The sequence below is a fragment of the Crocodylus siamensis genome, chromosome 2 (assembly GCF_052110815.1).
Source record: "Crocodylus siamensis isolate JL-2025a chromosome 2, ASM5211081v1, whole genome shotgun sequence".
NCBI classification, from domain to species: Eukaryota; Metazoa; Chordata; order Crocodylia; family Crocodylidae; genus Crocodylus; species Crocodylus siamensis.
The window spans coordinates 10,407,352-10,426,109 of record NC_143396.1 but is presented as its reverse complement, the minus strand read 5'-3'; the positions used below and the strand labels follow the sequence as shown (position 1 = coordinate 10,426,109).

The 18,758-nt window shown below is 44.3% G+C and overlaps 1 protein-coding gene across 3 annotated transcripts in view; it reads left to right on the top strand.

The window, feature by feature from the left end:
• Window positions 1–18,758, top strand: part of ZNF638 (zinc finger protein 638) — a 118,511-nt gene that overhangs the window by 97,414 nt on the left and 2,339 nt on the right. For all 3 annotated transcript variants that reach the window (XM_090035147.1, XM_090035145.1, XM_090035148.1), the window contains exons 21-24: window positions 3,848–5,219; window positions 5,841–5,906; window positions 11,231–12,305; window positions 16,646–16,735. In XM_090035147.1, the coding sequence (XP_089891273.1) occupies window positions 3,848–5,219; window positions 5,841–5,906; window positions 11,231–12,305; window positions 16,646–16,735 (2,603 nt within the window). The remainder of the gene's footprint in view (window positions 1–3,847; window positions 5,220–5,840; window positions 5,907–11,230; window positions 12,306–16,645; window positions 16,736–18,758) is intronic.

The window sequence follows — 18,758 nt, the reverse complement described above, 5'->3', positions numbered from 1 at the left end:
GCTTTAAGTATACTTTGCATGTTTGATTCGTAAGACAATACCCAATTATGGAGTAACTGTTTTTTGTTGTAGGATGCTGCATTTGCATAGGGGGTTGGACTTAAGGACTCCCAACCAATCCTACTATTCTAGGCTAAACCATGATGTTTTGGAAATCCTTATTTATAAAAAGTAAATTAAATTATCTGTAAGGGGAAGAAATCTTAAAATAACTTCTGCAACTCAGCTCCATGTTTATAGAGAAATTCTTGTGTTTTAACAAAATCTACAGTGCTGTTTAATAATGGTCCAAAATTGCAACTTACAGTAATGTTGTTACGTTATGGGCTGTTACTGTATAGTACTGTAATGGCTTTTATATGAGTTTGTGTTTCTCTGACACCATTAATAATGTTATTTCTAAAGCACAGTTTCTTTCTTCTTTGTGCTTCTGATAATTACTCATGATCTATATATTCTACTTGAAAATAATGTGTAGTTATTAATGAAGAACGAAGTGCAGTAGTATCCCTAGTATCACAAGGGTGATGTTCAGAGTGCTTTTGGACTTGGAAGCACAGTGAATCTGAGTCTTGCACATAAAGATGTTCAGGTAACCTTTTTGAATCCAGACTGGTGGGCGTTAGGTGATATTTGCCCTACTAATGTAGCAGAAAATAAATGAATTATACTCTCATGAGTCCCAGCTGCTACACAAAACATTACAGTGGCTGGTGAACAAATGGAAAACTAAAGTTTTTGCTTATGAACTTTGTTCTGTAGAGTTTCCCTTTCAGTTTGAGAGACAAACATCTCAGATCCTTTCTCACCCGACCAATTATTGTCCTAACATTACAATTACTGTATAAGGAGAAAAATATTTTGTCACTTACCATGGGAAACGTGTCACATTTTTCTCCCACTGAATTTCTCCATGCAGAGGAATGGGATAGGAGAAGCTGGGGAAAAGAATTCTTGATTCCCCTGGATGGTTAAGATAATCTTGAAGAAATCTTGACTGTTTCTCAGCATGTGTTCATTTTCCAACACAAAGAAACGGCATAAAGCCATTCACCTGGCCTTCTGGTTGAGGTGACTGAGCCACTGGTATGGATGGCAATAACTTCCACCAGGTAAAGACTTTAAGAAGATTTGAAGACCAGTCTGCAGTCCCTTCCAGTTTTGAGTTGAAGTGGAGAAGTGACCATGTGTCCCCTTTGCCTTGCATCTCTTACAGCACTGGCTTATTCCTGTTTGGGCTGTGAGAGCCCCTTGATTTGCACTCCATTGCTAACGCATTTGGGTAGCAATGAGTGAATGTGGGTGTCAGCACAAATGACCCGGCCTGACAGACTGAAACATCAAATATTTATGGGCTTTGCCCTCTTTATGCTAACTTTTGCGAAGGAAATATCCTTGCAATAGTTCTGTGTGTTGCTATTTTTCCTCCTTTGGAGCCTAACTGGGTTTGCAAGTCCTTATGCCAGTCTTTCTAAGCATGTGGCATTTTACCTTATTCGTACATAGGTGATTTGAGTGCAGAATGCTTGATCCATTGCCTCAGAACCTGGTTTAAATCTGTCAGATAAATGACCTTGATCTTTTCGGAGACCACCATGGTATTTTTGTCCCTTCAAGACAGAAGTCGTACACCACGAGGATCAAAAGACTGATATATTGGAAGATTTGTGTGTGTGTGTGTGTGTGTATATTTGTGGTATTTTCTGTGAGCCATTGAGGATTCAGCGTGTGCTCTTGCACCATTTGCTGCTGTTCCTCTGTTCCTGATGAAAGCTATGCTTGAATCTTTTCCTTTGCTGATGTCAAGCTGATGGAGTTTGATTAAAATCTCAGTACTTCATAGACAGATGTAGTCTTTCAGGACTGCCTATTTGGGCTACAGGCTTCAAGTTGCCCATGTAGTGTAGTGCATACAGCCCCTCAGCAAAGCCTGCCAAGAGCTACTGTATGCCCAAATAGAAGGGAACTGTATTTGAAATGGTTCTCATTTTTGAAATATAGAAGGATCTTTTCGGCGTTCAGAGGCTTAAGTTTTTGCTAACATCAAGGTCTCTTCATTGCCCTGACTGATCAAACTGGCCTTGATGTATGTGACGCAAAAAGCAGATTCTTTTTGTCTAGCCCAATACTAATCAAAACATTTTTATTCCTATCCACATGACTGATTAATTTTCCTTGAAATAAACTCGAAGAAAGAAAGTTTTTGGGAGGAGAAAACTTTGCTTGAATAAACAAGTGAGTCTGTGTTTCGTTCTTTTTCTGAGATCCAAAATTACCATGAAGTAAACAGCATAAGGTATAGGAGGACACTCTCAGAATTTCATTAAAGATGTTCCAAAGCACGCCGGATTCAGTACTCCAAGAGCTGCCTTTCCTGCTCTACCTCCGCACGTTGTGAGTCTGCTGCCTAGAGGGAGGACCGCACTAAAAGCACCCTCACAGTTGGAAGCTCCCTGACTAAATTTTGCTGCAGTTTTTTGTTTGTTTGTTTGAGGCACAGTTGTGCGTACTTGAAAGTGATGCTTGACAAAGGCTGTTTTGAAACAGATTTTATCCTACTCTTCCTACTCCTCTGCTATTGATATGGCAAGTAAGGAAGGTGCCGGTAGATGCATGCTATCATGGCCTTAAAATTTTACTTTGCATCTCGCTCTGCTTTCAGTGATGTAGGATTTCTCCTTAATTGAGTTTACCTGTTTTCATTTTTTTTTTTAAACTTCATAAGGTCTTTGTTTTGTTAGCGTATGCATTTCTCACTACATCAGAGCTGTGCGTTTTCTTCTCTAATAAGGTCCACTTGAGTTGGCCTTGGACTTTCCCAATAAGTGTGTGCCAAAAGTACTGACAAAACGACAACCCTTCTCTTACCCCTTCTATCTTCATGAGGATTTGTACAGTTGCACATGCTTTTCTTATATACTTTGGTTCTCAGAAACCATGGTTAAGTCGACACCGTTGTGCATAACCGCATTTTATGCATTTTTCTATTTAACCTCTCTGGATTTAACTTCCTTGTATATTTTTACCACCTACTGAAAACATCAGAATGATGTTTTGGCATCTTTGTATCAGGTGGTACAGGTAGTCTCAGGATGTGTTTTCCTGAACCTTGACAAAGGGGTTGTAGAGATCGCCCAACTTTGGAGCCTCCCAAGAACGTCTGTCGAGGATGATTTCTTTCAGAAAAGAACGATGAACTTACCTGTAACTGAAGTTCTCTGAAAAGTACTATCCAATACATTGTGATCTTGGGTTTCATCTTTGGAGCTGACAGTAAGCTTAAATAGCCAGAATGGAGCCTCTGTGCATTTTCTCCCTCCTAATTATGCCCTAGATCACTTCAGGAGTATAAGAACATGTCTGTTTGTTTTTTGAATAGCTTTTTAGAGGAGCTTGGTAGGTTAACGACTATAGAGGAAGCAATCTTCCAGCATTGTTCTTGGCAAGGGAATGGCCACAGTTTTAAATTTAATTTAAAGGCTTCAATTCTCTTTTATGTGGACTTTGCACAGTCTGCTTGCATCAAAGGACCTAAATTTAAGCTTGCTTGTCAGCTCTGCAGTCACCAGCACAGCTATAGTGAATAGTACATTCAGAGACATTTTAACTACAAGTAAGTAATGTAATTTAAATGATAAGTTTGCAGTACTGAGGTGAATTAGACCAAATATAGACTGATAGTTATTTGCCTCAGTATTTTAACCATTTTAACATTGCTAGGCTAAATTACCCAATATTAAGCACTAATGCATCAGGAAGCCCCCACCATTGGCGTCAAGAGGTTACTGATAACTGTGGAATTCTCAACATTAGTTTGATTTCTTCTGTTTTTTTTAAATACATTTAGCTCTGACTTGAAACAATATCCAGAAGGATCAGGAGTGATGCAAACAGAAGCTGCTAATCCTCCAGTAGAGCCTAGTGTGGCAAAGGAAGAAACCATTTCCAACTTTAATGTCAAAGCTGAGATGTCTTCCATGCAGATAGAAGCTTCTGAGGCCAAGCTCGAAACAACGGTACGTGACTCTGCTACGAAACCGCTGGAGGTTGAAACATCCCAGGGGGAATCGGAAGTTGTTGCGGTTACTGTCTCAGCTTCCCAAACAGCTGATACCGAATCACCCAAAGTAAAATCAGAAGAGAGCCTGCTGCCTCCTTCCAGCCTTCAGAAGGGAGGGGCGGTTAAAGATCATTCCAAAACTGAATCGCTGGAGTCTGCTATTGTAACTGTAGTAGAGAATGAAGCTAAAGTGAAACCTGAAGCATTGCCTGTTTCTGCCGATGAACCGTTGGAAGAGTTATCCGGTGCGGGCAAGCGAGGAGATGTGCAATCAGAGACAGGTATGAAACCAGCTGCTGTAGAAAAAACAGGGTCCATCTCTGAAGCAGTGCCATCGGATTTTGCTGCACCTTCAGTAGAGATGGGATCAGCTGACAACATCCTGCCCGGCAGTGAATTGGATACCTCTGAGAAATCCTGGCTCACTGATGCAGTGGAAACCAAAGTCAAAATGCCTGTAACCCAGGCTGGGGTGGCAATAGAGAAGAAATGTGGAAAGCCTGCAGCCGAACCTGGGACAACTATGGAAAAGAAGCTAGAAAAACCTGTGGCCAAGGATGGGAGAGACGCAGAGAAAACACTTGAAAAGTCTATAACCAGATCTGGGGAAGATGCAGAGAATGCCGAAAAAAGTGTGGTGAATGAAAAGAACGAGAGAACAATAACCAAGGCGCATCCAAATAAAGGAGTAGGACAAGCAAAAAGTGGTGAAACCAGCAAAGGAAACGCAGTCGCTGCAATGTCGGTGTCCGTCAAGGATCCTTCTGCTGTTAGGAAAATGATCTTAAAGGCGGTGGTGTCAATCCCTGATATATCAAAATCAAAAGTCATGGTGCAAAGAAAGGAGACTTCTCTAAGTAAACCAGAGGAGCAGAAAGCTTCCTCAAAACCTGAGACCAGAAGCCGGGAAGCTGCGGAGAAGAAACTTGCTTCAAAAGACGTGGGTCATCCAAGACCTACTAACAGCAGCTCATGTCTGCCGGATAGCAGCAGCAAATCAAAGCTGAACATAAGTTCTGCTGTTGAGAAGGGAGGAAGTGGGAGAAGTTCATCTCAGCAAGACAAGGACGTGAAAGTGGAATCTAGGGGTAGTTCAAAGCAGTCTCAAGAGAGAGAGAGTAGATCATCCAGCATGAAGAAAGACAACAGCAGCAATAAGGTGAGAAGGGCAAGAAGGCTGGTTCAGTTGTCTGACCAGTAACTAACTCGATGCTTCTCCCTGATGTTGAGTATGGGACAATAAGATTATTCCCCTTCCCCTTTCTGTAAACTATTGAACTGACATGGGCCAACAGACAAGCTGGCATTGCAGGATGCCAGGCAACCAGTTGCTTTTAGATGCATTGTGTACAACTGAAATGTATAATTGGTTTGGAAAGGTTACGTGGATAAAGATGCAGGAAGGTAACTTTCATAAGCAAATCTCTTCTGAATGTTACAACTTTATACTCTTGGTATAGCTCTGAATGAGAAACACGTTCTCTGTCCTTTTTGTGAGCTGGTGCTTCCTCTGTCAAGTCCCAGGTTACCATGCAGTAGACAGTGGTTGCTGACAGGTAAAGAGATAATGAGATATTACAGGTGACTTGATCCTAGAGACTGTATGCTTGGACTTACAATTGGTGATTGGCTTAGTTCTGCACTTGCCAAATATGTGATGATCAAATGCAGCCATTTGGACTATTTAAATACAGTTTTGTTAAGGAAAGAAGATTTTTATTTTTGACAAAGTTTCTGATTGGCTAACTTGTTTCACTTAAACTTTTGTCTAATTTTACAGGCTTCTGCTGACCGAAATGCTAGGAGTTCTAAAAACAGCGCTAGTAGCAGTTCAAAACAGAAAGAGGTAAGGGAGCCTATCATAGCTGAACTTAAGAGTAGTATTTAAAGGAAAAACATTAAGTTTAGCCAAATTTTGCGAGCTCTTGTTTTAGTGATTTTTTTTCAGAGGTACTGGTCCTTACGGCTTTTCGTTAGCTGTCTTGGAAAGTCAAGCTGGAGGGAAGGGAAGCCTTGGCTTCATATGCCACAACTGTACATAAAAAAAAAAAAAAAAAAAGTGTTATTCTCTCAAAAAGAGGTCAGTTGCTGCACTGAAATACCTACTTCAAACAGGATATGGTTTGCCTGTTACATCCTAAATAGTCTACCTTGGATCTTTCCCTTCTGAGTGTGGTGATGATTAGGGAAGGAAAGTCAGATGCATTTTCCTACCTCCAGTCAAATAACTGATACAATCTGGGAAGTTTAAAAACAGCCACAGTTGTAGTGATTCTTCCATAAACAACTAGTTTGTGTGTTCTGTACTAGAGGGCAAAGGGATACTGTAAATCTCTCCTGCGCTGCTGGTTTGAATTGTGGTTTGGGAGGAGATGTCTGGAGTACTGGTTCCAGTTCTAGGCCCTACACTTCAAGAAGGATGAGGGAACATGAAGAGAGGTCAAGGGAATTGGGCTTACTTAGTCTGCAGAAGAGAAGACTGAGGGAGATTTGAATAGCAGCCTTCACCGCCCTGCAGGGGGGCTGCAAAGAGGATGGAGCTGGACTGGTCTCAGTGGGGGCAGATGACAGGACAAGGAGCAATGGGCTCAAGCTGCAGCAAGGGAAGCTGAGGTTGGATATTAGGAAAAACTTTCTCCCTAGGAGGGTGGTGAAGCAGTGGAACAGGCTACCCAGAGAGGTGGAGAATTTCCATCTTTGGAGGTTTTAAAGACCTGGGTAGACAAAGCCTTGGCTGGGATTTCATAGATTTCATAGACATTAGGGCTGGAAGGGACCTCGGGAGATTGAGTCCAGCCCCCCACCCAAAGGGCAGGAAGTCAGCTGGGGTCATAGGATTCCAGCAAAATAAACATCCAATTTGCTCTTGAAGGTGTTCAATGTAGGTGCTTGAACCACATCTGATGGCAGGCTGTTCCAGCCCTTATGAGCTCGGACAGTAAAGAAATTCTTCCTTATGTCCAGCCTGAAACGGCCTTGCAGGAGTTTGTGACCGTTCGACCTCGTCATCCCTTGGGGCGCTCTGGTGAACAGACGTTCCCCCAGATCCTGGTGGTCACCCCTGATAAACTTATAGGTGGCCATCAGATCACCCCTGAGCCCACGCTTTTCCAGGCTAAAGAGCCCCATAGCTCTCAGCCTCTCATTGTAAGATCTGTTTTCCTGACCTCTGATCATGCGTGTGGCTCTTTTCAGGACTCTCTCAAGCTTCTCCACATCCTTTTTGAATTGTGGAGTCCAAAACTGGCCGCAGTACTCCAGCTGTGGCCTCACCAAGGCCAAGTACAAGGGGAGAATGACGTCCTGGGATGTGCTTGAGGAGCATCTATGGATGCATGCCAGCTTTTTGGATGTAGTTGGGGCTCTCCTGCTTTGAGCAGGGGGTTGTACTAGATGTGACCTCCTGAGCAACCTTCCCACCCTCATTTTTTATGATTCTCTGTTTTGATCACAGTCTGCAAATCCCCGAAGAATGATTACAGAGGATGGAGGTGGGCTTTTTCTGTGTCCTTAAGAGACAGAGCTGAAATGGCCTCAGGTTGCAGCAGAGGAAATTGAGGTTAGAGATTAAGAGGAACATTTTGACTTTGAGGATGGTTAAGGATTGGAACAGGCGTCCTAGATAAATTAAAAATCCCCAGGGATGGAAATGTTCTAAGAGTAGGTTGGGTACACCCTTGGCTGGGATGGTTTAGTCAGGGCTGATCCCACCTTGTGAAAGGGCTGGATTAGATGTGACCTTGTAAAGTCCCTTCCAGCCTGACTGTGTGATCCTGTGCCCTCAACTTCCTAAGAGTAAGGAAACCAGTTTTTACAGGTAGCTGTGCCGAAGGAATTGGACCATCTCTGCTTTAGCTTTTTGGGTTGTTGCCATGAAACGGGCAGGAAATTGTGTTCCCTTTGCTGTCTGTTAAACTGATGATGACTGACACTGTTTCCAGAATGTGTGCTATAAAATCTCTGAGATTTCATGGTATAGTCCAGGGATCAGCAACCCCTGACACTTGTGCTAGAGCATGGCACGTGAGGCCACTTTGCTTGGCAAGTCACAGCCGGCCCGGGCTCTAGGCAGATGCCGCTGGCCACAGAGCCTAGGCTGCTCACAGCAGGCAGCGGGAAGGCTGCAAGCTCTCTATGGCAGGCAGCAGCTGCTCAGAGCCTGGGCCAGCTGTGGCGGGTAGACGGGAGGCTGAGGTCCGGAGCACCAGCCTGGCTCTGTGGCTGGTGGCAGGTATGCATGAGCCTCGTGGCACGCAGCAGCAAAGGGGCCAGGGCATCCCAGGCCTCTCCCCAACCATCCACCTGTAGGCATGTGTGCACCCACTGCCAGCAACAAGGATGAGGTCGGTAATGACTCCACCGCTGTCTTCCCATAGCATGCCAAGTCAAGGTGTGGGTCGAGGTAAACGTTGCCAACCCTGATACAGACACTGTCAATTGGAAAAAGGCACTGGAATATTGGGAAGTCACGTACTTATCAGTAATTGTTTGTATCTTATTTGCCCCGTTCTCTAGCTCAGTGGCTCTCAAACTTTCCAGAGTCAAGGCACCCTTTCTAACTTTTTCGGAATGTAGCGGCACCCTATTTTAAAGACTAACTTGCTGCTTTTTTTACGTGCTTACCCTCTTCCACCCAGAGCTCACAGGACACGTATCCACGAGATGCTTTAAGGCGCATTGGCCTAAATTTAAGGCACATTAGGGCACGTGTCTACATGTGTGTGCCCTTAATGTGCTTTTTAAATTGGCTATTTGGGGCTAATCATGGCTAAATTTGATGCCTGCAAATGCAGGCATCAAATTTAGGCTTGAATAGTTAAGGCGCATTAATACTGTGTGCATGGACTGACTTGGGACTAACTTTAGTCCCAAGGCAGTCCATACACAGCCTTAATGTGCTTTAACGCCTGCGTTTTGTAGATGCCTGCCTAAACCCACTTAATGCGCATTAAGCTAGTGTGCATTATATTTAGGTGCACTTAAATGCACATGTAGACATGCCCACAGGGTGATTGGGCAGGCATGAGCGGGTAGGACACCCCCGAAAGCATGGTAGGGGAGATGCTTGGTACTGGTAGAGGCTCCGTGTTGGGGCAAATTTGGAAAGCTCGCAGGTGAGTCATTAGACCCTCTGCAGGAGTGAGCTGTATTCCTGCAGGAGGCGGGAATGGGGTGACAGTGGCTGCTGGAGGTCTGGAGTCTGATGCCAGTTGGGGTTAGTGGGGCCAGAACACTGCCATGCCCTGGGCTTTCTGCCCCCTCCGTGCCCCTCCTCTGTGTGCCTGATGGGGTGAGCACAGCCCCCCTCAGGTATGACTGCTCCTTTAGGGACGTGAATGTTGGTGACCAGAGCCACCCTTCCCTGTGGTCCTTCCCACCAGCTATGAGAGTATGGAAGGAGCAGAGGAACAAGCTGGGCTGAAAAAATGTGGGAGCAGCCATTGCAGGGGATGCCCGGATTGGGGGGCAAGGTTAAGCCTTTCAGCTTGCTTTGTTCCCTCCTCCTTTTGTGCTCCCACAGCTGGTGAGAGGGGTTGCAATGGTGCCAGGATGCTGGGATGGGCACATTGTTTGCCTGGTGTGTGGAGGAGCCAGCGCTTACCTCCTCTCACAGGGAGAGGCTAGGGTCTGTGACACCCTTTAGAGGGTCTTGCAGACATGCTGGATGAGAATCACTGCTGTAGCTGTTAGACACCGAGAACAGTATTTTTCCTCTACCACGAAGAAAGAAGGCAAAAGACTCAGTTAAGTTAGGCACATGAAGTGTAACTCTCTCCAGTCCCCTATTCTTGTCTCCATATTGAACCTGCTTTATGGAGCAATGTTGTTGCTTTTGCATACATTTTCAATGCTTCTTCGCAAAATGTGGGTAGAAAAGACATCATAATTCCATTTTGTGTTTCAGTGGAGTAGTTTAAATAAAAGGTTGACTACTCTCCTTCCATATCTTAAAATAGCAAACAACATCATGGATCTATCAGTTCTTTGCTCTGGGAATTTGAATTTGCCATCCATTACCACAAGATAAGGAGTTGGGGTAGGCATATATTTGCAAAGTTATAGTTGCACCTTGTGGACTAAATCATTCAGAAATGCGTAAGGTTTCATAGGCAACAGACTGTTCAGTCTGTTAGGTGCCACATTGCCCTGCCTTCTGCCTGACTTCAGACTAACACAGCTAACTGCCTCTACCTCTGTAGTTATTACTGTCTTATAGGGCAGAGCAAGTCATGGCTTTGGGCTTATGATGCTGGACCTTTGTAGTTTTTCAGCTTTACAAAGGCAGACGTGTAGTAGTCGACAGGATGGAGGTCTTGATTAGCTGCTGAAGTGAGAGGATGCACAATTTGAAACAAGGACGGTGATTTCTTGTCATATGTCATTATTGAAAATTAGATTAATTTCAGTGGACCCATATCCCCCCCACTAAAGAGGGTTTCTCCTGCTGAATAGATGTGCAGATTTGTGGAGAAATTGCTAGAGGGACTGAGGTAAGATTAGTCTCTCACTCTTCCTATTAAAGGGAAGGGAATTGAGAGAGAAATCCACCTGGCCAAGTACATCAATATGTACATCACCTCAAACTAGAAGTACCACATTTGAATGGTCAAAAGCCAAGAGCATGAGGTTAGAAGGAAAGGGCATGGATGTCAATGCCTGAGGTAACAAAGGACTTGACAGAGTAGACCGTGAGTTCTCAAGAGGTGAGATTGGTTCAAGAGATTACAGTTTTCTTGGCAATTCAGAAAAAAACCCCAACATTTACATACTGGCAAAACACTAACTCAATTTACAGTTCAGGTTTGTTCACCCAGCTGTGACTTTTGAAAAATGCTCAAAGCGTCTACATTCCTTTTGGTTCCTGTTTCAAGCAGAAATGTTAATGTTTAATAATCTTAAAGTAGATCCTTAAGGAATAGAAACAACTTCTGCTTACCTATTTCACGTGTGTATCTTTTTATTATAATTAATGTTTCTTATTGTAAAATGTCTGCTTTCAGTGTCGATGGGTGATGGTGTATTATTGAGTTAGCAAGCTCTTAATTTTGCTGTCATCTTCGGTGTGTAGGTAGTCTTTCGCCACCACGGAGATTTCAGGTTCTGTCTTAAATCGTAAATGCAGTGTGGCATTACTGGTTGGCTTTGAATGTATGTTTTTATGATGCACAGGAAGAAGAGCTTTTCCCATTTAACCTGGATGAGTTTGTTACTGTGGACGAGGTGGTTGAGGAATTGGATTCTCCCGTTCAAATAAAGCGAAATCCATTGGGCGGGAAAAGAAAAGACTCTGCAAAAAACCCTTTTGAGCCTAGCTCTAAGAAAAGGAAGGGAAAAGTCTCCATAGCACATGTTGCTGAGAGCGAACTCTCTTTTGTCACTTTGGATGAGATTGGAGAAGAGGACCTGACTGCCCAAGTGGTAGGAGACTCTACTTTAGAAGCAGTAACAGATCCGCAGGGCCTGGTTACTGTGGATGAAGTAAATGAAGAGGAAGAACTGATCTTGGAAGCAGTAAAAGACCCACAGTCGCTTCTGACTTTAGATGAGATCTCAGAGCAAGAAGAGCCTAGTTTGCTTAAAGATGTCTCTGGGTCAGTTTTTGAGGAGCAAGACCTCCTGAAAGAGGAACCATTGGTTACAGTGGATGAAATAGGAGAAGTGGAAGAGCTGCCTTTAAACGAGCTTTCAGGTGTGACTATCGATGAGACTTTACAACATAAGGAAGAAAAAGAGGCGGTTGGGGATCCGGGGGATTTTATCTGTTCTCAGCTGCCTGAAGATCCCAGTGCATTAGTAACAGTGGATGAAATACAGGAAGACGGCGACGATCAGCCTCTGGTGATCTTGGATGAAGTTACTGAAGATGACGAAGACTTTTTGGCAGATTTCAACCGTTTAAAAGAGGAATTGAATTTCGTTACGGTGGATGAAGTTGGGGAGGAGGATGAGGAGGAAGAAGAAAACCCTTCTGTCAAGAAGAACCTGGAAGAGGCAGATGAAGATGAGGATATTGTTGCAGTAGCAGGGCCAGAAGAAATGGATATTATGGCAGACATGAGGTCAGAGGAAGAAGATACTGCTGCAAACCCAAAGGCAGAAGAAAAGAAAGTCCCTGAAGCTGATGTCCACAACATGGAAAAGGCAGATTCACAGGAGGGAGACAAAGAGGTTCTTGCTCCAGATGCAGAGGCCAAAAAAGTGATTGGAAAAGAAGAGGAGACAGACAGTGAGCGGCAGTCTACAGGTAAGAACCAGTATATAGTTTTTTTTTTTTTGTTTTTGTTTTTTTTTTTGGGGGGGGGGGGGGGGGGTTAAGAAGCATTGTGTAACCATATATAAAATTGAACAATATAAGCCCCCAAAACTCAAAATTATGTGGCACTAGTGAAGACTTGAGCTGGTAGCTTTTCCTTCTCCCTTTTTATTGAAAGGGGGAAAAATCTAGTTAACTCCCTCAGCAAGCAGCCATGCTTGAATAAAGAGATGAGTTGAATGACATGGAGATAGAAACTGAAAGCAGGCAGGCTCTGGCTTGGAGCTAGAGCAGGAAGTCGGAGAAACACTTGTCACGTGCAAATTGAGGTAGATGAAGGACAAGCAAGAACTCTGTAACACTGGAGTGTGCTTGCCAGTAAATGCACTCCCCATCTCTGTTAATGCATCTCAATCCCCATCTCTTACATTCCCCCTTCCCAACCTGAAGTTAACATTTGGGGTGTTTTAGGTGAAGGAGTTGTAGATTAAGTTGTTATCCTGACTAACCCCCGTGGATTTGAATAGAGTGCTTTGTACAGACGGGCAGTTTCACAAAGCAGATGAGGTAAATTTTACAGAGGCTCTGGACTACTTAATTAAAACAGGCACCATTTTAAACTTTATCTTGGTGTAATCAGCAGGAGTGACTTGATTGCTAGCATCTGCAATCTAGAAAGGACTAATTGTGTGTGTTCTTGTTTCATTGGTAGGTATAAAAGTCCCATAAACCTCCATATGTCACATACCTCTGGGCTTACTATTTTAATTGCATTTATAGTTAAATTGAATTTATTTTTTTGCCACTCTGATGCCTGTATTACTCTTAAGTCAGTAATACTCAACTTTCTTAGACTCGAGGCACCCCTCAAAGTGTCAGCTAATAGTTTTCACCTGTTTTTTTGACAAGAGGAGAAAAAGACCATTGTTTTTCCTGTTATAAAATGCTCAGAAAGCTCCCAGCTGGTCAGAATTTTTTTTAACGCTATGGACTTCTATTTGAAATCTTTGGGTTTATCTTGCGAATCATATTTGCACAGCTAACAGCACACATATTATATGGCACCCTGTAGCATCCTTGAAAGGATCTCAAGGCACCCCACGGTGCTATGAAACACCAGTTGAGAATCAGTGCTCCAAACCTTGTCTTGAACTTTCATTATGAGAAAACAGACTGTGTGAACGTGAGCACAGTGTGAAAGTTTCCTTTCCTTGTTCTGTACAAAAGCTGTTGCATTCGGACAGCTTCTGAAAACTGCCAGACGCTTTACATTCTCCCTTCTAATTTTATCCGTGGTGATAAATTAGAAGAAGTACTTTGCGGCAAGTATCCCGTGGGTGAACATGATCCTTTGTTCTCCACGTAGTGAAAACTCCAGGCAAATGAGGTAGACCTAGGAAGAGACGCGTTGTCTCAGGAGCTGAGCAACTTGTTGAAATAGGGCAAGAAAGCGGTGAAGAGGACACTAAGGATGAAGCAGGTAAAATGAAAGTAGTCATGGAAGGCTCCACATGTGATTTCAAGAAGGAGAATGCAGGAAAGAGCAGTTTTGCCTGTCCTAAAATCATATGGTTCAAGTGAGGCCAGGCAGGCTGCAGGTATTTGGAGAGCCAGCCACAGGATCTGAACCAACTGATCTAAATCCTGGCCTGTTGCCTGGTTCTAATACAAAACAGGAAGGCTGCAGTAAGTGCCTCGGTCCTCTGGAAAAAACTTGGAAAAAATAAAGGCCTGACAGGTCTGTCATTTTACTGCTGTCTAGTGTCTCACTGGAGTCCTGCCCATTTTGCCCCAAGGGAAGTTTCACATGTTCTCTTGGACAAACATTTTTGAAAGTTATCTTTTTAATTATGCATGTTCAGTTTTTTTTAGGGTGGACTTGGATGGGTACTAGCTTACTACAACGGGATGAGCTTCCTGGAGCAATAATTCAGGAGCTGCCCTTATAATACTGTTCTCAGCTGCTTCTCCCTGCAAGCCTTGCCTTCCACTGAGTTTGTCTCCCTCCTGCCTGGTGTATGGCCTAAAAGGCTGAACATATTAACAGATCGATGGGCTGTGAGGAACACAGATTAAGCAGGAAAGTTTCCAACAATGGGGAGATGGGGAAGTCAGTACTTCTGTCCCCTTTTAGCCTCCCTCGTTTCTTCAGTCCGGAGTCTGAGGTCACGTGCAGCGTCACGCAGCGGAGATGGTTTCACATTGGGGAGACGCACATATATAACCTTTTGGTTTAGCAGTCGGGGGCTTTTCCAATTTTGCTTCTGAAATGGTGCTCAAATCAAGTTGCAAAATCCTTCATCTTTGATTTATGATGCCTAAATGGCGTTTGATCCTGTTTCAAGCAGAGGGTTATAACCTCCTGAGGTTCCTTCCAACCCTCATTTTCTATGATACTGTGAATATTGCTTAGCCCAACCTCAGGGGCCTAGGAATCAGGCCAAATTCACAGTAAAAAACATACATTGATATCTGAAATCTTTAGATGGAGCAGCTTATGATGGTCACATTTATAGATCCAGGAGGCTACAGGGTATGAGAGGAGTTTGATATTCAAACGCAGAGTCGGTGCCAGTCATGCCATCACCCTATAAACTTGAGATTACTATCATTTCCTTCTGCTTCTGCTTGGGAAAATGCTGATCTGTCAGCAGGGCTTCCAGTGTTTGCTTTGGATGTCCAGTGCTACTGGGGTGAAAGGGATGCATTTCAGTGATCTTGTTTAGAAGGAGTGGTATGAAAAGACTTGAACTCAGAGGATCAAACCTAATAAATTTCTTGTGGCTTTTGGTGCTTTGCTAAGTGAGTGTTAGCTTATACCTTTTGACCTCTAACTGGTGCTAGTTTGCAGTATCTCAGCATTTTTGGTTTAGATTGTGGTGTTAAACATTTGGCCCTTGGAGCCTCTCTATCTGGCCCACCAGGTTACCAGATGGCACCAGAATTGGGCCCTTCAGGCCCCTTTGGGCACAGCTGTCAGTGGCGCGCTTGACTCACTGCCACCAGACCCCTGCACTGCTCCCATCCCTGCCAGACCTAGCATTACCACCCTGCTGGACCCAATGCCCCTGCACTGCTGGACGCTGCTCCACCCCCACTGCCGTGGCCACTTGCAGCAGCTCTTCTGCCCCAGGCTGGATGCTGTCCACAAGTAGCCGCACAGTCTGGACCCAGCTTGGGGCCCCGAGTAAGTTTGATGCTCTTGGTTTAGGTCAAAGCACTTGCTAGCACCCGCTCTTGAGAGTTCAGGCACTCACAGATATGTCATCTTGGTTGGTACAACACCCAGCACAGAAGCACCCCAATTTCAAAGCTGAAATAGTGGAAATGCTAAAATCTAAGTGCCCTCCTAATTTTCTGTTCTGTGAGGACACAGAAGTGAGCATAAAGTATACCTGCACTGGGAACAGAGCTGTAACGATAAAAGGCTCTTGGGTCTAGTAGACAAAGGTATAACAAGACCACCTAGCTGAAAGTTCAAGCTATAGACAGATTTGTTACAGTGAAGTCAATTACCCAATGGAGCAACTTAACCAAGCGTTTTGGTGGGTTCTCTACCATCAGAAGGTTTTAAAACAGGATTCAGTGTTTTGTTTTGTTGTTTAAACACAATTCTCTAGGCCCCTGGTGCTGTGCTCATCCATCCCCACAAACTGGTTGAGCAGCTTGGGGCTGGTTTAAGGGCCAGCAGTGGCATGGGGCTGGTCTGCGGGCTGGCTGCATAGTGCAGGGCCACATCACCCAGCCCACAGGGCTCCCCACAAGTGGAAATTTGGTGGCAGGGGAGCAGTGGCAGCATTAATTGCTGTGGAGTAGTTATTGCCACCATTTCTCCACTGCCAACTTTCCAGTGGGCCAAATGGCTCTGTAGGTCAGATCCTGCCCAGCAGTCATGTCTCAGTCAGCCCTGCAGTAGTCCAACATCAGCTCTTTAACTTGTAGCTGGGGTTAATTCTTGGAGGTCTAGTGGCCACTGCTGTGGTCAGAGCCGATTGGCTTCTGGCTTTAGGATTTACACATCTGCAAAGTCTAAGGTAAGTATCCTGCAGGGAAGAAACAGAATAATTGCAGTGCTGCTTTCATCTGCAGTCTTGCATGCTGCTGAAATGACAGTAAAATACAAACGTTACATTTCAAGTTCATCTGGTGAAATGATCTTCCCTGCAGATTTTGAAAAGTGAGCTATGATTTGGCCAAGCAAATCAGCATGCATTTGTCATAAACCTGGTGTTTACTTCAAACAGCAATGATCAGTATTTAAAGCTTTGTACTTAAATACCTTTAAATGGATGGAATCTTTGCCTCAGCTTGTATTCAATTGCTTCTTATAGGTGAGCTGGGATTAGGAGATACAGAACCAGAGACTAAACGAAGAAAAACTGAGTCTTCAGATAAGTCCAAGGCATCCTGCACCCCAAAAGGTAAAATCTAAAATATCTGTTTGCTCGTCTAATCCCAATGAAATTGGATTTTAATAGCAAATGTCTTATTCATAGGAACTTGGAGTGGTGTTCATGAGTCTATACAACTCCACACCGAATTAAAAAAAAGAAAAAATTTCTCTTGTGAAGTTACTTGCATACACCTGGGAGACTTGCATTCCTAATTTAAGACTGAGACTTGGCACATGAGATCTCTGTGTGAGAGCTGATGATTCTGATGTCTGAATCTCTCTTATGTAATCTTACCTAATGATTTTCATAGTGTTTTAATGGTTTGGATATGTTTAAGAGTGTGTCTTTGGTAGAATTGCCTGTATGTGTGACCTGAATGTTTTGTGTTGAACTTCCTGTTGTTTTAATCTGGCTTAACATGGTGCCAGGTGTCTCTTGCATTGTGTAAAAAGACCTGCGTGTTGTATATTAAAAGTTTGGCTGTTACTTTAAAAGCTGACTCTGCTATGTATGCCAAGATACTTTATGATTATTTTTCCTCAGCTGAGCTGTAATTGCTATCCCAGGCCCCTTGGCCTGCTTCTCTGGCCAACACTGCCCATCAGATAGCCTCCAGCTTTGGTTTCCAATCAAGACTGACTACATTTCTAACCAGTGCTCATGCTGGCTGCAGTCCCACTTCGTGGTGCAGTACTTGCCCTGATTGCACAGCGAGCTGTGCTCTCCAGCGCCTACTTCCAGGCAGCTTTGAAAAGTGCAGTGCGCTCTTTCTGGTCTGCCACCCTGTGCCTTGCTTCTGTCAGCCCTAGAATGACAGCTGCCAGAAAGATAGCAACACGCCTCTCCTGGGTTACTGCCTTCTCCTTACTGTTGCTACAGCTACTCGGTACTCGTCTGTGCACTACAGCTCTAAAGCCTCAACCCCGCAGCCTTGCAGCATTGCATCTTAATTAATAATTCAGTAGTTAAGCATTTGATGAACATCCTTAATAACATATTAGCATATTTTAAAATATTTTTTGGTTAAAAAATAAGAAGGACTTAATCAGGGTTAGGGCTGTGAAGCTCCAACGTGCAATTCAGACTGGCCCTGAGCCAGCAGTAACAGTTTATTTCATAGCACTGTGGACTATGATCTGTGGGAGGCACCTGTGCTTGAAGTCCCTGCAGTGGCCTCCATTAGTAAGTGGGGAAAAAGCCCACACTTAATTTCCAATAACAGCTTTGGTGGTGGGGGTGCTGCCTGGGTTATTTCTGAGTTTCAGCTGATGACAGTCTTGTACAAAATGCAGAATAAGTCCTTACTGCAGGGACTGGAGTGCAGAACTACCCCCCACGCCTCACAGCAGTGCTATAACCGCTGTAGAGGCCCTTCGTGGTCCTAGCATTGTGGATATGTTTTACATAACACTGTGTGATGGGTTCAGAAAGAATAAGCCTGGTAACAGACCTGGGACCCAGAAGTGCTGTGCCCACTAGGGACAGTAGACTCCCTCTTCCCTGTTGCATTGTGCCTTTAATTAGCCTCTTTGCTAGCCTGGTGCTTAGGGAGCTCTCCCCCGTAGTAGATGTGCATCAAAGTCGCATCAGGGTGAAGAGGTCCCAGAACCCAGGACTCCCCCTTCAGAAGCAAGTGCTTTAACCATTAGGAAACTGCGTTGTCATCGTCACTCTGTCTACCCCTGCAGTTTGGTGGCTGTCCTCCGAAGTAGAAGCTGGCGCTGCGAGCGCGAATCACGAGTGAAAGGAGATGCCTTGATGGACAGCTTGAGGCAGATGTCTAAGCTTTCAAGAGTCTGGAGTCAAAAGACCTCTCCCCCGCCCTTTTGTTTTCCCGATTTGGTTGCTTCTAGGCCCCTCTGGCTTCCAGACTGTACTTGGGAAGGGTCTGCAGCTTCCTTATTCTGCGTAGAGCACTGAGCGACTAAAACTCAATCATCCTTGAGTTGATGGAGGGACTCCAGATGCAACTCACAGGGATCCTGTGCGGCTGAGCTAGTTCAGTTGAATTACTTTCCAGAACAAGCAGCCTGCGTGTTTGCCACTCAGT